The sequence below is a fragment of the Hyla sarda genome, chromosome 13 (genome assembly GCF_029499605.1).
Source record: "Hyla sarda isolate aHylSar1 chromosome 13, aHylSar1.hap1, whole genome shotgun sequence".
Taxonomy (NCBI): Eukaryota; Metazoa; Chordata; class Amphibia; order Anura; family Hylidae; genus Hyla; species Hyla sarda.
Window position 1 is genome coordinate 45235394 of NC_079201.1, and position 20713 is coordinate 45256106.

At 41.9% G+C, this 20713-nt stretch overlaps 1 protein-coding gene across 7 annotated transcripts in view; it reads left to right on the forward strand.

Moving 5' to 3' along the window:
• RAB37 (RAB37, member RAS oncogene family) overlaps window positions 1-20713 on the forward strand; it is a 157073-nt gene that overhangs the window by 82186 nt on the left and 54174 nt on the right. For all 7 annotated transcript variants that reach the window (XM_056549552.1, XM_056549554.1, XM_056549551.1 and 4 more), the window contains one exon: window positions 8148-8189. In XM_056549552.1, coding sequence (XP_056405527.1) covers window positions 8148-8189 — 42 coding nt within the window. The remainder of the gene's footprint in view (window positions 1-8147; window positions 8190-20713) is intronic.

Sequence of the window (20713 nt, forward strand, 5' to 3'; positions counted from 1 at the left end):
GTTCTCGGGCCCTAGTGCGCAACTCCCTTGATGTCATTCCAACATATATTAGGCCACAAGGACACGTTGCATAGTATATGCATTCTACAATTAATCGGATGGACGATTTTGTACTCAGTCTCCTTTTGAATTGCAAAATGTTGATGTTCTGACAATTTGAGGGCAGATAGAACACGATCCGCATGGATAGGATCCCCACTTGGGACCGCGTGATGAAAAGATAAACTGTGACTTCGGGGGTAGATAGTAACTCTGAACAAACATGTCCTTTAACCTCTTAAGGACCCAGGACGTATCCATACGGTCCTGCGATACGTACCCATACGGTCCTGCGATATAACGCGGGGTCACACGGTGACCCCGCATCATATCGCGGCGGGCCCGGCGTGACAGTGATGCCGGGACCCGCCTCTAATAGCGCGCGGCACTGATCGCGGTGCCGCACGCTATTAACCCTTTTAGCCGCGCGGCTAAAAACGAAAGTGAAAGTTGCCGGTTAGCTCAGGGAGCTGTTCGGGATCGCCGCGGTATAATTGCGGCATTAGGAAAAGCTGTAGCACAGGAGGAGGTCTTCTTACCTTCTCTTGCGCTGTCCGATCGCCGAATGAATGCTTCAAGCCTGAGATCCAGGCTTGAGCATTCAATCGCCGAAAACACTGATTGATCCGTTCCTATGGAGATGAATCAATCAGTGTGAAAGATCAGTTAATGCAATGTTATAGGAGCTATAATATTGCATAAGAAAAGTGTAAAAAAAAAAATCATTAACCCTTTCAATTATCCCTTCCCCTAATAAAAGTTTGAATCACCCAGCATTTCCAAGAATAAAAAAACAGTGTGTATAAAAATAAACATGTGGTATCCATTTTAACCGTATGGACCTACATAATAAAGATAAGATATAATTTTTGCCGAAAAATGTACTGCGTAAAAACAGAAGCCCCCAAATCTTACAAAATAGTGTTTTTTCATAAATTTTGTCGCACATTGATTTTTATTTTTTTTCCCTTTTCACCGTAGATTTTTGGGTAAAATGACTAATGTCATTACATAGTAGAATTAGTGATGCAAGAAATAAGTCATCCTATAGAATTTTAGGTGAAAATTTTAAAGTTATGATTTTTTTAAGTTAAAGGAGTAGTCCAGTGGTGACCCAGTGGTGAACAACTTATCCCCTATCCTAAGGATAGGGGATAAGTTTGAGATCACGGGGGTCCGACTGCTGGGGCCCCCCACGATCTCCTGTACGGGGCCCCGACAGCCCGCGGGAAGGGGGCGTGTCGACCTCCGCACGAGGCGGCGGCGGACACGCCCCCTCAATACAACTCTGTGGCAGAGCCGAAGCGCTGCCTTCGGCAATCTCCGGCTCTGCCATAGAGATGTATTAAGGGGGCGTGTCGGCCGCCGCTTCGTGCGGGGGTCGACACCTGCTATCTGGCCGGAGAGCCTGGCCCCTGTACAGAGAGATCGCAGGGGGCCCCAGCGGTCGGACCCCCCCGCGATCTCAAACTTATCCCCTATGCTTAGGATAGGGGATAAGTTTTTCACCACTGGACTACCCCTTTAAGGAGGAAAAATTGAAAATGAAAAAACGGAAAAAGCCCGGGTCCTTAAGGGGTTAATGTTTTAGAACGTCTCGCCGTTATCAGGGGTTTCAGTGGAATAAATGTCCTCAATTCTCTATCTTGAGTTAGTATGGGCCAATATTTCTCTATAATAATCCTCATATCATGCCACTTCGTATGAAAATTTGTCATCAATCTTAGCTGCCCATCATCCTGTCTTGTTTTCTTTGGGTCAAGCAACTTTCATCTACTCAGTACCTTTGCTTTGGCAGAGCCACCAGATATATCTCTTGGCCGCTATCCCCTCTGTAGGAAACGCTGTTCAAGTTGAACTGAATGTAGGGCATACTCACTTTCTTGATCACAGATCCTTTTCGTTCTCACAAATTGGCCATATGGGATGGCACGGATTGTGTGTGATGGATGGGAAGATTTGGCATGCAGTAAGGCATTGACACTTGTATCCTTGCGTAAGACCGTCGTGTGTAAACATCCAGATTCATCCGTAAAAATTCTAATGTCCAAGAAATCAATTGAACCCCTTTTAATGACATTAGTGAGTCTAATGTTTAAATTAAAATTTTCAAGAATACCTTGTGAGCCTTGCCAAATAAATAAAACGTCATCGATAAATCTCATGCTTGAAATAATCTTGCCATCCTCCGTTCCTTCATGGGTTAGAACACTTCTTTGTTCCCAATATCCAATATTTTTTTTTTTGCATATGGCCATGTTTAACGAACAACTAAGTTTTACTAGTTTTTTATAATTCACTAGAGCTCTGGGTCCTAGAATATAGGATTTTATATATGTTTTTTTTTTAGCATGATTGTAAGCAGTGGGGGTCGGTGATGACTATTTCCATCTTATCTTGATATGAGTGACATTGTCCCTTCTAAGGTATTTGTAAGAAGGCGGAATTATAGTGATGATTAATTCTATAGTTTTTTTTCTTCAAATTTTTAGGCACCATATATTTTTAGTCACACACTTATCTAATTCACATTCACGAACCTTCACATTCACCTTATTAGCTTTGTGATATGGGCTACAACCTAACATTTTGTATACCCATTTTCACACCTGTACAACCACTTCATTACCACTCAATATAACAATAAAACATTTTTTTTTTTGCTTTAGATTCATCTATGAATTATATCCTTCATAAATTTTCACTTAATACTGTGCACTAATTTTCATTCACATCTAGGACAGTTTACATTTTATTTATGAATTTTTTTACATTATTTTGAGTTATGAGTTATATTTTATATGAATTTATTAGTGGTACATATATTACAGGGGTGTGGGAAAAAAAATAAATAAATAACTACTTGTCCAAGGGACTAAAGCGGAACACAATCTACTTGTCCCTCAAGAAAATCCACTTGTCCTGGTAGATGAAATAATTTCAACCAAAATAGTACGATCCACCCCACTAGACCACCAGGGATGGATAAAAGATCCCTTTAGACACTGCTGTCAACTTTAACAGCGGTGATCTAATGGTTTAATAGCCGGCAGCATGCCAGGCTATTAGCGGCGGAAGAGCTGTAGCTAGCCCCCCCCCCCCCCCATCTGACCCCTATAACTCAAATTTTTCCATATACAGGGATGCATGAGTGTAATCTTATGTGCCGTGATCTGTAGTTTTTATCGGAACTATTTATTATCAGAACTTTTATTAGGAAAGGGCTTATTCACATATATACACACTTTTTAAAATATTTTAATCACTATTTTTCAGTCTTCATAGGGACTTATATATGGAGTCTTTTGATTGGAAAACACTGAACTGTGTTACTGGGGGGGGGGGGGGGGGGGGCAGGGGGGTTCTGCTTCTCCAGTTTGTGTGCTGCATTTTGTGTCAGAAAATGCTGGAGGTTGCATTTAGTTACTAGATAACTACAACACCCAGCATGCCCTGATACAGCCTATGGTTGTGTGGGTGTTGCAGCATGTTGCACTGTATAGTAGTACAGTTAAGGTTATTGTGTTACATGCTGGGAGTTTTGGTTCGTGTCAGCTGCAGAGCCATAGGCTGTGTCAAGGAATACTGGGAATTGCAGTTAGTAACTACAACACCCAGCATGCCCTGATGCAGCTTATGGCTCTGCAGCTGACCCGAACTAAAACTACAACTCCCAGCATGTTGCACTTTATAGTTCTACAGTTTAGGTTACGGTTCAACATGCTGGGTGTTGTAGTTTTGGTTCGGGCGTGTTTGCGTGCTTCCGGGGGGCTCTTGGTTGTCGGGTGAGTATGAAGGGGGTGGGATTCTGGTGGTGCAATTTAGTGCAGGTGGCAAGAAACCACTAAAAATAATTAAAAAAAAATTAGATGGCACAACTGGCGGCAGCACTTGTCAGTCCGCCCCTGTACAAAACATACATGCATACACATCATACATACACACATACATACACCGGCCACTGCCCCCTATATTGTACATTACATACATCATACATAAAGACACATCATACATACACCCGCCGCTGCCCCCGCATCATACATTACATACACACACACAGACACCATACACATACATCATACACACATCACACATACAATCAAACCATACATATACATCATACATATGCACACATCATACATATACCTGCCGCTGCCCCCATCATACATTACATACACACATACACAGACATCATACACACACACACATCACGCACAGACATCATACACACATCACACATACACATCACACCATACACATACACCATACATATGCACACATTATACATACACCCGCCGGTGATACACCCCCCTAATTATACATTACATACATATGCAACCACCCTTCCCGCCGCCTGCCTGCTTGGCCTCCTCACCTGAGCTTCACACTCATCTACTTCTACATTACACAAGAACTGTTTACATTGGGAATGTGTGCAATATTGTTACAGGGCAGTATTGTGAGGGGGTGTATTTTTGTATTGCTTGATGGGCATTTAGCCTGTTTACATGTCCTCTACCTCCTGCCTTGAAGTTATAGTGGGTCATTATACCCTTTCATTATTCAGTTTACATCATTTATCCCTTACTTGAAGATCTGTGACTGCTAGCTATGTAGTGCAATACCAGACATCCCTTATATGGGAGTCCTTATTGATTTTTGGCTGGCCATTCTTGTGTACCCCTCCTATGTATTTTTATCATGGCATTTATGACATTTTATGGGATATATGTGGGCTATTGATTTCTGTCATTTATTAGTGCATCCAATAAAGATTTCTATGTTTAAAGGGTATTCCAGGAATTTGTTTTATTTGACTATGCTACAGGGGCTGTAAAGTTAGTGTAGTTCATAATATAGTGTCTGTACCTGTGTGTGACGGTTTTCTCACAATTCTTATGTGATTTTCACCTCAATATTTATTTTTAACAGCATGCAAAATTACTCATGTCTCGGATTTTTCCCAGCTTGCAATGCGGTCGAGACCTGACTCGCTAGTCAGTTGATGACAGGGAGCCTGTCTGCTTCAATGGGTGGAGAGAGCAATCTGCAAGTAATGCAACAGCTGTAGGCACCCTGATTGAAAACCACAGGTCTGCAGCTCATTTATGTTTCAATGGGTGTAGTAGCTGATGTGTGGGAAGGAGGAAAATGGAATCATGGTATTTGTAGGCAAACAAGAAAACTGAAAACAGGAAATAAAAGTTCACAAAAAGCTAGCCACAGTATTATGGTAATCTCACAAAATAGCCATTTAGCCCCAAGACAAGCGCAGATCCTTCCTAAGCATGTCCATTGCTGTCTGCCAGGTATGTACTAAAATCACCTTATGCTGGATAACCCCTTTAATCATGAATTTGTGCATGTTATTTTGTACCAAATGATTTTTTTTTTTTTTTTTTTGTAGAATTTTATGTTTTTTTTTTCAAGGTCTCATTAGTGAGTTTGCATATTGAATTGGTCACTATATTTGTAGGCTTAAAGGGGTATTCCAGGCAAAACCTTTTTTTTTTTTTATATATATCAACTGGCTCTGGAAAGTTAAACAGATTTGTAAATTACTTCTATTAAAAAATCTTAAGCCTTCCAATAGTTATTAGCTTCTGAAGTTTTCTGTCTAACTGCTCAATGATGATGTCACGTCATGGGAGCTGTGCATGATGGAAGAATATCCCTTGCATGGTGGGAGAATATCCCCATAGGAGTTGGACAGCTCCCGGGACGTGAGTCATCAGAAAGCAGTTAGACAGAAAATAGCAACTCAACTTCAGAAGCTAATAACTATTGGAAGGATTAAGATGTTTTAATAGAAGTAATTTACAAATCTGTTTAACTTTCCAGAGCCAGTTGATATATAAAAAAAAGTTTTTGCCTGGAATACCCCTTTAAGGTAAAACAAGTGACTGAAGCATGGAGGATGTAAATCTACTGTTCCATGTATGACCTGAATACTGTCACATACTTTGCCTCTGAGTATAATTCTGCCACACTGTGCCGCTGAATATTATACTGGCGGACATTGTGCCCCTGGTATAATATTGCCATACACCGTGCCCTTGTTAAAATACTGACGTACACTGTGCCCCTGGTATATTACAGCCACTCAATGTGCCCCTGGTAGAATACTGCCACATATTGTACCCCTAGTAGAATACTGCCACACATTGTGCTCCTGGGTATAATACTGCCACACACTGTGCCCGAGTATAATATTGACAAACACTATGCCCTGTACTGAATAATTGTTCATCTGTGTCCCTTTAAAACAATGTATGTGGTGTCTGTGCCCTTTCATTGAGCTGTGCCCCCACATGAACTGTGCAGGAAATAATTTCCTGTGATTCTCCAACTGTTGTAAACTACAACTCTCATCATGCACAGACAGAAGGTCATGATGTTTTTATTTTTTTATGAAGCGGCAAATTTGGTCTTGTATCACTATTGATCATGGCTTCCAAAGGGTTAATTGCTTTCATCAGCGCGATCACTGATGTCCGCCTTTACAGGCTGGTCCCTTGCTCCTGATTGCAGCTGGGACCTGCCGTGCATGAAGCAAGCACAGCCCCTGTGCTCAGTTCATTTACAGGATGTAAATGTACAACCTGGGGTGCCAAGTACCAGCGCATCAGGATGTACATTTATATCCACTGGCCACCTACCTTTTCATTGCGAATTTTTGCTGCTTTAGTTACCGTATATACTCGAGTACAGTGGTCCCTCAACATACGATGGTAATTCGTTCCAAACCTCCGCTGGGCTCTCCTGGTCTTCTCTGGTCCTCTGCTGTCTTCCGCAAGGCCTTAATGGGCCTGCGTAGCGACGTCATTACGCCGCTGCGTACGCCATTCCTATTGGATGACGTGCGCAGCAGCATATTGACGTCATCGGAGAGGGCCGAGAAGACACCCGAGGACCAGCGCTGGACCCGGAGGGCACCCCGGAGCATCGTGGAGGGGTAAGTAATACTTGCCGCACCACACGGGGAGCATTAAACTGCTATCCGGCAGCGCAAAATAGCTTAATGCGATGGCCCCAAAATAAAAAAGCTTTGTATGTCGATGCTGACATCAACATGCGATGGCCTCTGAGAGGCCATCGTATGTCGATTTGATCATATGTCGGGGGGTCACTGTATAAGCAGAGTTTTTCAGCACGATTTTTCGTGCTGAAAACACCCCTCTCGGCTTATACTCGAGTGAACTCTCCGCCCTCAGTGCTCTTCAACCTGCGGACCTCCAGATGTTTCAAAACTACAACTCCCAGCAAGCCCGGGCATCCATTCGGCTGTCCGGGCATGCTGGGAGTTGTAGTTTTGAAACATCTGGAGGTCCGCAGGTTGAAGACCACTGTATCAGACATTGACAAGCGGTGATTGGGGGGGGGGGGGGGGGGGCTGATGACATGTGGTGTGGGATGATAAGGGGATGATGAAGGGGGGGTGTGGGATGATAAGGGGATGATGAAGGGGGGGTGTGGGATAAGGGGATGATGAAGGGGGGGTGTGGGATAAGGGGATGATGACAGGCAGTGATGATGAAGGGGGGGGTGATATGATGACAGGCGGTGATGATGACAGGGTGATGATGATGAGGTTGTTAATGACGTGTCTGGATGATGACAGGGGGGGGATGATGTATTTCCCACCCTAGGCTTATAATCGAGTCAATAACTTTTCCTGGGTTTTTGGGGTGAAATTAGGGGCCTCGGCTCATATTCGGGTCAGCTTATACTCTAGTATATACGGTATATTTTTACAGATTTTTTTTTTTTGTTCTTTTTAATTTATAAAGGCATCAGGGATTTGGTTTTAATTGGTTTATACTTATTCCTCATAGGGATAATTTTAGCATTATAGGTATTCGATGTAAATTATTTTTACATTTGTATGAGTATTTGTCAACAATTCTTCCCAGTCTATGACCTAATGTGCAGCTCTTAATTCAGGAAAATTAGCATTTTAAAAAAATCTCTTTTTTTCATCCTGCATTTGTTATCTGTATGAAATCTACATTTTCAAGCAGCTGAACAGCAACAAGCATTTGGCTATGTGGATTATATGTGATCTGTTCATGGTCAGTCCTCACATTCTACATCTCTATTCTCTACAGAATAAAGTGGTTACTGTGGATGGAGTAAAGGTGAAGTTACAGGTGAGTGAATAATAATTATTCTTTGCACACACTTTACTATGTAAATGATTTGTATTTGAGAAATCTGTGTTTGCAAGAACATCCATCCAAAATTTTCTTATTGACTTCAATTGGTTGAAGTAAAAATCTGCAATAAATCTGCGGATATTGTGGATCTCCTGCAAAATACATTATATTCAACCCCTTTGTACAAAATTGCAGTGGATGAGGTCCATATACATGTAACAAACTTACTAGGGCCAACAGCGTAAATAGCAGCAGACTGCTGCCAAGATGGCCTCTTAACTCAAAAAGGTAGTTTTTACCTCATACACATTTGGGCGCTGCTTGCTCAAGAGAAGAATAAGCCTTTTGGAATTCTTCTCTGGAGCAATCAGCGGCCAAATGTGTGTGAGGTCCTTTTTTCTTTCCATTTCTTCTGCTTTTATAAAAATCATGGTTAATAAAAACAACCCATACCATTCAGAACACAATCCTGTCATCTTTCTACACAGGCATAGAAAAAGTCCAGTAAGTGAGGATGGGACTAGCACTTCTCTGTGCTCATTTCTGTCCTATCAGACTGCAGCAGGAAGGAGGGGGTTACAGAGCAGCCTACAGTGGTTTAATGAAAAGACCCAGCATTTAGGGGAAAAAGAGGAGTCATGCAGAGTAAGGAAACATTCCCTCCAAAGCACAGAATAACAAACCAAGTGTGCAACTGAAAGAATGTGTGAGAGAAACAGGTGCTAACTGTCACCGCTTTAACTGTCACCGCTTTAACTGTCACCGCTTTAACTGTCACCGCTTTAACTGTCACCGCATAAATTTGGACAGTGACTGTAACCGGTGTTCCCAATTGGAAACAGCTCTAAGTAAGTAGCCTAAGATAGGTCTGATTTGGTGTTGCCTGGCAATGGCTGTGATTGGTCTCTTCAATAGTACTAAAAAGTACGCCGAGCTGCGGGGATCGTTTCACTTTCATTTTAGGCACCACAATCAACTTTGATTGAGGCGTTTTAAAGAGTTAATTCTGGCGAATCGGCCTGATCGATGATGCCCAGTATTATCCCTGGGTTAAGGACCGGAACCCAAGGGCATATCTGTATGCCTTGCTGCTGTCATACATAGCTGCGTGCCTGCTGTCAATGCCAAGACTGGATCTTGGCCCAATTCTGATGGATAACCCCTTTATATGAGCACGGCATGTAAGTGATTAACAGAGGGAGCAGACACTTTGTGTTCCCCATCAGCACCCAGCAACTTGATCCCAGAATGTTGTGCCGATGGTTGCTATGGCAGCTGGAGGTTTCAGAATGGCTTCAGGTCTGCGGTGTGCAAAAGCCAATCAGGCTCTGCATGAGCAGTGTATAATAAGCTAGCCTGACATAATATACATTAATACATTGCAGTGCAGATTCGTATGATATCAGTGATACACAGATCAACCATTTGGACAAAAAAAATGTAAAGAAAAAAAAAGTTTTAAATATTTGTTAAAACATAACACAAAGAGAAAACCAATACCCTTTTGCCTATTATAAATACATTATCTTGAATAATTATAATAATATACACTTATTTTGTATTACCATGTCTGTAATGACTAGTGTCCAAATTATTTAACTTGCTTGACGAGCGTTGTAAGAAATCCCAAATCCCAACAAAATAGGAAGTGATTAAAATTCCACATGTACCCCAAAATAGTACAGCAGAGTTTTAATATTCAAGAGAGAATAAAGTCTATCAGAACGGCATTTTATGGCATTATTCAGACAAGTGCATTTATAGTAAGTTGAATTAAAGGGGTACTCCGCTGCTAGCCATCTCATCCACTATCCAAAGGATAGCGGGGGGGACCCCCGAAATCTCCGCACATCTCCCAGTATTCTATGCACAAACACCAGGTTCTGGCGGCAGTGGTCGTGACATCATGCCATGTCCCCTCCATTCATGTCTATAGACATGAATGGAGGGGCGTGGTGTGGCGTCCTGACCTCTGCCGCCGGAACCTGGCATTTGTTCAGACCACCGGGTGCTGTGCGGAGATCGCGGGGGGTCCCAGCAGAGGGACCTCCGCGATCAGACATCTTATACCCTATCCCTTTAACTCACAGTTTAGACGTAGTCTGTAGAATTCTTTTTTCTTTTTTATTCACTCATTTTCGTACAAGATTTTCATTATAAGCTGAAGGCTTTGCAGACACAGCCACTTCAGTCCGGACGTGATGTTTAGGGGGTCCTCCTCCTTACTCATGCGTACTAAGCTTAACCCCTTAAGGACCAAGCCCATTTTCACCTTAAGGACCAGGGCGTTTTTTGCACATCTGACCACTGTCACTTTAAGCATTAATAACTCTGGGATAATTTTACTTTTCATTCTGATTCTGAGGTTGTTTTTTCGTGACATATTCTACTTTGTTAGTGGTAAATTTTTGTCAATACTTGCATCATTTCTTGGTGAAAAATTCCAAAATTTGATGAAAATTTTTTCTAACTTTGAAGCTCTCTGCTTGTAAGGAAAATAGACTTTCCAAATACATTATATATTGATTCACATATACAATATGTCTACTTTATGTGTGATCATAAAGTTGACATGTTTCTACTTTTGGAAGACATCAGAGGGCTTCAAAGTTCAGCAGCAATTTTCCAATTTTAAAAATCTGAATTTTTCAGGGACCAGTTCAGTTTTGAAGTAGATTTGAATGGCCTTCATATTAGAAATACCCCACAAATTACCCCATTATAAAAACTTCACCCCTCAAAGTATTCAAAATGACATTCAGTAAGTGTTAACCCTTTAGGTGTTTCACAGGAATAGCAGCAAAGTGACACTTTGCATGTTCTTGTAGACCCAGTTTTTGAATTTTTACAAGGGTTAAAAGGAGAAAAAGCCCCCCAAAATTTGTAACCCAATTTCTCTCGAGTAAGGAAATACCTCATATGTGTATGTCAAGTGTTCGGCAGGCAGAGTAGAGGGCTCAGAAGGTAAGGAGCAACAATGGGATTTTGGAGAGTGAATTTTGCTGAAATGGTTTTTGGGGGCATGTTGCATTTAGGAAGCACCTATGGTGCCAGAAGAGCAGAAAACCCCCCACATAGCATACCATTTTGGAAACTACACCCCTCAAGGCAAATAACAAGGGGTCCAGTGAGCCTTAACACCCCACAGGTGTTTGACGGCTTTTCGGTAAAGTCGGATGTGTAAATAAAAAAAATAAATTTCTTCACTAAAGTGCAGTTTTCCCCAAATTTACTATTTTTACAAAGGGTAATGGGAGAAAATGCCCCAAAATGTGGTGACATGTGGGTATTAATTTTTTTGCGTTTATGTCAGAGCCGCTGTAAAATCAGCCCCCCCCCGTGCAAATCACCAATTTAGGCCTTAAATGTACATAGTGCGCTCTCACCCCTGAGCCTTGTTGTGCGCCCGCTGAGCATTTTACACCCACATATGGGGTATGTCCGTACTCAGGAGAAATTGCGTTACAAATTTTGGGGGTCTTTTTTTTCCCTTTTACCGCTTGTGAAAATAAAAAGTATAGGGCAACACCAGCATGTTAGTGTAAACATTTTTTTACACTAACAGGCTGGTGTAGCCCCCAACTTTTCCTATTCATAAGGGGTAAAAGGAGAAAAAGCCCCCCAAAATTTGTAGTGCAATTTCTCCAGAGTACAGAAATACCCCATATGTGGCCCTAAACTGTTTCCTTGAAATACGACAGGGCTCCGAAGTGAGAAAGCACCATGCGCATTTGAGAACTAAATTAGGGATTGTATAGGGGTGGACATTGGAAATCACTGGCGTAGAATACCCCTAACAGGGTGCCTCCAGCTGTTGCTAAACTCCCAGCATGCCTGGACAGTCAGTGGCTGTCCAAAAATGCTGGGAGTTGTTGTTTTGCAACAGCTGGAGGCTCTATTTTGGAAACACTGCCGTATGATACGTTTTTCATTTTTATTGGGGGGACAGTGTAAGGGCTTGTATATGTAGTGTTTTACCCTTTATCATGTGTTAGTGTAGTGTTTTTAGGGTACATTCACACTGGCAGGCGTTTACGGTGAGTTTCCCGCTAGGAGTTTGCGCTACGGCGAAAAATTTGCCGCAGCATAAACTTGAAGCAGGAAACCCACTGTAAACCCGCCAGTGTGAATGTACCCTGGGAGTTGTACTTTTGCAACAGCTGGAGGCACACTGGTTGGAATCCCTTCAGTTAGGTTCCGTTACCTAACTCAGTATTTTCCAACCAGTGTATCTCCAGTTGTTGCAAAACTACAACTCCCAGCATGTACTGATCGCCGAAGGACATGCTGGGAGATGTAGTTATGCAACAGCTGGAGGTACGCAACTACCTACAACTCCCAGGATGCCGAGACAGCTGTTTGCAGTTTCAGTTCATTAATCCAGTATACCTTGCATTGCAATTACAATTTTCTATTTAGGTCCTTATTCACATTTATCTTTACCTCCTCTAGGACCTGCCAACGCATCCCTAAACTGCCTGGCAACAGTTGTCTCATAGTCCAAGTGTATATGATACCGACATACTACTTTTTTTGAAGACCCTCCTGTTTGTACAAAAATAGAGGAAAAACTTTAGGATTAAGTATATTGGGGGAGATTTATCAAAACCTGTGCAGAGGAAAAGTTGCTGAGTTGCCCATAGCAACCAATCAGATTGCTTCTTTCATTTTTAACAAGGCCTCTGCAAAATGAAAGAAGCGATCTGATTGGTTGCTATGGGCAACTCAGCAAGTTTTCCTCTGGGCAAGTTTTGATAAATCTCCCCCATTAAGATGTGACTTCAAAAGTACCTGTCATTAAGAAGAATTTTTTTTCCTCCCCAGCGATTCCAAACATAGAAGTGAACAGATACCTGGCAATGGTCTCTGTATGAAAGCAGTCCTATCGGACGAGTCAGAGTATAGTGTTCTATCAAAGCTGGCGTTGCTGCACATAAAGCAAGAGATTCCAGCAGTCCAGCGTATAAAGATGCAAAGAAGCAAGTATGGAGAACTTGATAGAAGATTCTTTATTTCAATGATATCCAAATAAAAATCTAATACAGTGAGGAACGGTGGCGGTAGCGTGCACCAGGTGACGGCGGCTGTTTCACGCACAGGGGTGTGTCATCAGGCCCATTGATGACCAGGTCATTGGTGGGCCCAATGGCACGCCCCTGTGCAAGAAACTGCCCCTGTCGCCTGGTGCACGCTACCACCTCTGCTCCCCACTGTATATCAGATTTGTATCTGTTTGGATCGCATTGAAATAAAGACTCTTCTATCAAATTTACCTGGTGACTGCTTTATACTTTCTTTTTTTCATCTTTATACCCCCTAATAATAACGCCTCCCCTGCCTTCATTTTTAAGTTTTCTTTTTCACTTGTTTTCCCCTGTCTTCGGCTCTTTCTGTGTGAGCCACGGCAGGCGGAAAGGGGCGTTCCCCGGCAGGCGCAACGTCATCTGAAGCCCTGCCGGGTGAACATCTGCCCTCACTCTTCTATGCAGTGCTTGCACTAGGGAGTGCAACATAGAAGAGGCAGCCCTGCAGTGATTGGCTGCACACAGAATTCGCTCTGCATGATTAACAGGGCAAAGAGTTAATGCTGTGTAGCCCCGATGTCCCGCCCACACTTACTGACTTTGGACTCGTGCCCGGCCGGGATGAGTCCAAAGTCTGGTCTTGTGCAGAGACTGAATGGGACCGTCACTAGGAGGAAGACCCCTAGTGGCCACATATTCAAAGCTAAAAAAAAGTATAATAGTGAGACCCTACTAAAGAAGTTTATTGCAAATATTTTTCTTATCAATAAAAGAACATATTAAAAATTTACTTTAATGACAGTGGCCATTTAAAACCAAAAAAGAAGGATCGTCAATCAATCTGTGAGGAAAAAGGGCACATTACCGTGCCTACATGTTCACACTGTAGCAGCATTATAAAGGGAGATAATATTCAACACCCTAAAAAAGGATATAGGATACCAGTTAAGGGCTTGTTTAACGAAAATTATTATGTATCTGCTAAAATGCCCTTGCGGCATGGCATATAGGGATCAGCCTAGTAGACAGATAAAAACTTGTATTACTGAATATAAATCGGCTATACGCAACATACTGAAGAAACCAGAAGAGGAAGAATGACAAAAATTAAAGTTCTATGAAACAATTCTCGCCAGGCATTTTAGGGATAAAAAAAATATGAAGTCTCTGACCTGTGTTGGCAGGTCATAGAGGAGGTAAAGATAAATGTGAATAAGGACCGATATTTGTTATTACAGCACAAGGTATACTGGATTAATGACCTGGAAACTCTCGAGCTGTATGGCATAAATGAAAAATGCAATTTTAATGTATTTCTATAAGTATTTATGCCAGTACTATTATATATATTTTAGGCTTTTTAGCTTTTGTCTGCTTGGTAAAAGCAAGGTGTTACTTTATTATGAATGCAGGTGTTTGCATAGGTATTTAAGCTTCCTGCCCACACAGCCCAGTATCATGAGTAAGGGGGAGGACCCCCCCAGAACATCATGTCCAGACTAAAGTGGCCGTCTCTGCAACATCTTCAGCTTATGATGAAAATGTTGTACGAAAATGAGTGAATAAAAAGAAAAAAAATTTATTCCACATGGACTACATCTAAACTGTGAGTTATTTTAACTTACTATAAATGCACTTGTCTAAATAATGCCATAAAATTCACAAGGCCTGATAGACTATGTATGCTCTCTTGAGTTATACAGCGTATGGTATATAGGGAACAATGGAACTCTGTACAAGGGGACTGCATTCTTTGGTACTAGCTTTAGTGCTTACCACCTAGCACTGGTATAGTATAACAGGGGTAGTAGTAGTATGACACACAGCACTATTATAATTGGGGAATAGTCCAAAACAAGTAGTATCGACCGCTCACCCAGCTCAGCCTCCACACCTGTGCACGGACCTGCCGATCCTGCCCCTGGCTTCACTGTGGACAATACCAGGAAGAACGTGTCCAGCATCCAGGTTGAAGTAAAACAGGGTATTCTTTATAGGATAACTTGCATGTACACTGTAAATCTGACGCATTTCACGCTTTTGCACTTAGTCAATGTGTGCAATAATGTTGCGCACTGTGGACAAAGGCAAATCTAGATCTCTGGAGATGGACTTGTAACCTTGATATTGTTGATATTTTTCCACAATGTTGGTTCTCAAGTCCTCAGACAGTTCTCTTCTCCTCTTTCTGTTGTCCATGCTTGGTGTGGCGCACACACAGACACACAGTGCAAAGACTAAGCGGACTTCTCTCCTTTTTATCTGCTTTCAGGTGTGATTTTTATATTGCCCACACCTGTTACTTGCGACAGGTGAGTTTAAAGGAGCATCACATGCTTGAAACAATCGTATTTTTTCACATTGCCATCATGACAGCACCACCATGAGATTATCCCCTGTAGCTCTAATAATAACAGGAAACACAGAGAGGTTAACCCCTTAAGGACCCGGGGTTTTTCCATTTTTGCATTTTTGTTACCTTTAACAAATCATAACTATTTAAATTTTGCACCTAAAAATCCATATGATGGTTTATTTTTTGCGCCACCAATTCTACTTTGTAATGACATCAGTCATTTTACTCAAAAATCTACGGCGAAACTGAAAAAAATATCATTGTGAGACAAAATTGAAAAAACAAACAAACAAAAAAACGCCATTTTGGGGGATCCCGTTTCTATACAGTACATTTTTCGGTAAAAATGACACCTTATCTTTATTCTGTAGGTCTACATGATTAAAATGATACCCTACTTATATAGGTTTGATTTTGTCGTACTTCTGGAAAAAATCATAACTACTTGCAGGAAAATTTATACGTTTAAAATTGACATAACTTTTTTATTTTTTCTGCGTATGGGGTGGAATGAGGGCTAATTTTTTGCGCTGTGATCTGAAGTTTTTAGTGGTACCATTTTAGTATTGATCAGACTGATCGCTTTTTATTCATTTTCTCATGATATAAAAAGTGACCCAAAATACACTATTTTGGACTTTGGAATTTTTTTGCACGAACGCCATTGACCGTGTGGTTTAATTAATGATATATTTTTATAATTCGGACATTCGGCGATACCACATATGTTGGTTTTTATTTACAGTTTTTTTTTGTTTTTTTTTTTTATGGGAAAAGGGGGGTGATTCAAACTTTTATTAGGGAAGGAGTTAAATGGTCTTTATTCTTTTTTTTCACTTTTTTTTTTTTTTGCAATGTTATAGCTCCCATAGGGGGCTATAACACTGCACACACTGATCTTTTACATCGTTCAATGGTTTCTCAAAGGAAACCATTGATCAATGATTCTGCCGCTTGACTGCTCATGCCTGGATCTCAGGCACTGAGAAGTCATTCGGTGATCGGATAGCAAGGAGGCAGGGAAGGACCCTCCGGCTGTCTTGTAAGCGGTTCGGGATGCCGCGATTTCGCCGCGGCGGTCCCGAACAGCTCCCTGAGCTAACTGGCAATGTTTTAGTTTCACTTTGGGCGCGGCGATCAACTTTGAACGCCGCGTCCAAAGGGTTAATAGCACGCGGCACCGCCGTGGCTTTGTGTTATAGAACTGGAGCGGACTCATGATGTACATGTACGTCATGGGTCCTGTAGGGGTTAAATAGGCCCCTCCCCATCCACCCCTCAGTGTTTTCTGTTCCTAGGAGCATACACTGAGATTTAAGTTCTTACCTCTGGAGGGCTGGTTTCTGCTCCGGACTGGGCTACCAGGCAGCGGAGGTCTCTGTCATGCCGGCATCTTCCTCCCCCTGTGGTGCATTGGATCATGCTTCCTTTGGGCTGCTGCCTTCTGGTCCCTTCCTCCTGCTGCAGCGCCTCTTGTGGGTTTATGCGGCAGGGGGTTTGTTCTGGCTGGTCGTGGTCCTTCTTGAAGCTCCCTGGCCGTTCCGGACTCCATGCTGCTGGGGCGTGTGCGTCTGACGTCTGACTTACTTTCTGTGCTGCTTTTTTCTTATGTTCACATAGTGTTTTCTTGGCAGTGGTTTCTTTGGGGTTAGCACCATATTGCTTTGCTCTATGTTGTTTTTTCCTTTCTTCAAGTAGTATATAGTTCGATTCTTATGGGTGTTCCTTTCCCTTCTTAGGGAGACAATGAGGCCCCGAAGAAATCAAAAGAAAGAGAATCCTCTAAGGAAACCTTTAAAGAATCCAAATCTAAGTCCAAAAAATGTGGAATCTGTGCTGTATTATTACCGGATACCCATCCTAAACCTCTTTGCAAAGCCTACAGTGACAGAATTGTTTTCCAAGAATCCCCGTCCTTTATGGATGAGCTTCGTTCACTTATTAATGAACAAGTACAATCTGCCATAGCTACTGCTTTGCCTAGTACTTCAGCTCCCGCTACTTTTGATATGCCTGTGGCTGAACCTCCTCCATCAAAAAAGCAAAAAATTGCTATTACTTTGGACTCAGACTCTGATTCTAATGAAGACTTAAATTCTGGTGTTACCTTTTCTGAAGAAGAGGGTGAAATTCAGAATACTCCTACTAAGAGGATGATAAAAAATATTATGTTTCTTCTGAAGATAGACATATTACTTACTGCCGTAAGAAATGCCATGAATATTGCTGACACTCCAGAACCAATGTCTGTTCAAGACAGAATGTTTGATGGCCTAAAACCTCAAAAAAAAAAAGTTTTTTCTGGTTCATGATAGTATAAAATCTCTTATCACAGATGAGTGGCAGACTCCGGAGAGGTGCTTGCAAATTCCTAAAGAGTTTGGCAACCATTTGCCCTTTGAACCTAATGAAGTTAATCTGTGGAGTGAACCTCCAAAAATGGATGTGCAGCTTTCTAAGGTGGTTAAAAGTACTGCACTCCCATTTGAGGATGCAGCGCAACTTAGACACCCTTGACCGCAAAATGGATGGTCTTCTAAAGAAATCCTGGGAAGCCTCTTCGGCTTTAATCAACCCTAATTATGCAGCTACTACAGTAGCCAGTTCTCTTTTCATTTGGCTAGAGGAATTAGAGAGCCATTTGATTAATGAAAATATTTATATTTTATTTTCCATCCCAATGTTAAAGCTTGCCACAGCCTTTTTGGTGGATGCATCCACAAAATCCATTAGATTTGCAGCAAAGCTACTGCCTTATCTAATTCCGCTAGAAGGGCCCTATGGGTTAAGAATTGGCAAGGTGACGCTACTTCTAAGGTTAAGCTTTGTGCAATCCCCTTTCAGGGTAATCAAGAATTTTTTGGAGAGCAGAGCCAAAAGACAGAACAGCCAGCTGACAGGAAAAAAGATTTTCCTTTCCAGAAAAGACCTAAACAAAATAAAAATGTTCATTCCTTTAATAAGAACAAAGAATATAAAGGAAAAGGTAAAGGAGGACGCTGGAGCTATCCCAAAGGTGGGAAAGCAAAGTCTTTATCCCCAATCCCAATTTCGATAACAAAAAGCAGTGAGTATTTTGGGGGGAAGATTGTCTCTATTCCGTCAACAGTGGTCCCTTATCACAAAAAATTCCTTCATTCTAAATTCCGTATCTCAGGGATACAGAATAGAGTTTATCAGCCTTTCCCCTCCAAGATTTTGTTTTACAGATCTCAGATCAGACATCTTAAAGGAAAACTGTCACATGTTTTCTCCCGCACTAACCACAGGTACTGATGGCTAGTGCGGGAGACGCTGATTCCCCGCCGTCCGCCCGTAATCTTGGTTTTATTAAATGTGGAAATCTGGCTGTAACTGGCACAGGCGGGGCTTCTGTAGCTTAACTTGCACTGACGTCAGCGCTGCCCGTCCACAATGCCGCCGGCTTATGAATATACATCCCCCCCCCCCTCCCTCCAGATAGGAGCGGCGAAGAGAGGGAGATTCTGAAAGTATGGGACAGAAGAGGTTGCAAATGGTGGCTGAAGAGAGAATCTCTCTATGGGAATTCATTGGATTCTCTCTCCTGCCGTTACAGTGACAGACGCGAGCCTTTGGGGTTGAGGTGCTCACGTCGAGCACCTTCTTCTTCAGGGCTCATGGTCCCAGAAAACCTGATGTCACTCCTCCAACTTTCGGGAATCAAAAGCATTTTTATTGGCATTAAGAGTTTCAGAAAACCTCTTAAAAAACCATCATGTGAAGGTTTATTCGGACAATGTAACCATAGTGGCTTTTCTCAATCACCAAGGGGGAACAAGACTCTCGTCTCTGAGACCTCTCCTCAAAGATTTTCATATGTTCTTTTCCTTACAGCTGTTCATCTGAAGGGTGTAGAAAATCAGGAAGCAGACTTCCTAAGCTGGAACAGAGTGGATCCTGGGGGATGGGAACTAAATTCTCAAGTCTTTCAGTCTCTAGTGAGAGTTTGGGGGAACCCAGTAATAGATCTCTTTGCCAACAAGAGAAATTGCAAAGTCCAGAACGTTTTCTTTCTCAATCCGAGAGAAAATCTCCTCTACCTTACGCATTTCCTCTTCTGCCTCTCATCCTGAAGGCGCTTCAAAAGATCCAAGCGGAGAAACACATCTTCATAGCCCCTTGGTGGCCAAAGAGAGGTTGGTTCAGTCTCCTAAATCTCTCTATAACAGATCCGATCTGGCTTCCTCAGATGAAGAATCTTCTGACACAGGGACCTCTAGGTTACCAAGACCTACAAAACCTGCAGTTAACAGCATGGCTTTTGAAAGGCAGATCCTACTAAAGAAAGGTCTTTCCAGCAAGGTGGTTGATAAATTACTAAAAAGTAAAAAAGGTTCAACTTTTTATATACTATATATCTAAGATACTGGAAAAAATGTATTTCATGGTGTGGTCCTTCCCCACCGGACATTCTGAATTTGAACATTCTTAAGATACTGGACTTTCTTCAAGAAGGGTATATAAAAAGGTCTTTCTAGCAGTACCTTTAAAAGTTCAGAAGGCAGCTTTAGGGTGTTACTTTGATACCTCTCTAGCTGATCCTAAATGGATAAAAAAATATTATTTCTGACATTTCTAGATTAAAACCTAAAATATCTAACCTGACTCCCACATGGGATTTAAATTTAGTCCTTTCTGCCTTAGCCAAACATCCATTTGAGCCTCTTTCTGAGACCTCTGTAAAATTATTGACCTGCAAAACTGCACTGTTAGTTGCCGTCACCTCAGCGAGGAGAGTAGGAGAAATCCAGGCTCTATCCATTGAAGAACCATTGTTCTGTCTTCCTACATGTTCACACAGTATGTAGTCTGACATCCAGCATAAACCATCCCTGTCTTCCAAATAAGAGGACTGTTCTCTGTAGTTCAACAGGTTTATTGGTCAACAGGTTGTAATAAGTACATGAATGAATATGTACTTGAATGAATAGATGATGGTAAAACTATAAGAATACAAAAAGACATGTATAAGTACAGAGTATAAGAACTGCATGCATCATACATAACAGTGAAGCACATGGTACAATGACTGCCTGTACATAAGACTGCATGGCTAGCTAACAGTCTAACATCTACACAGTTAACTTTCCTGAGTAGTAATACAAACATCTGCACAG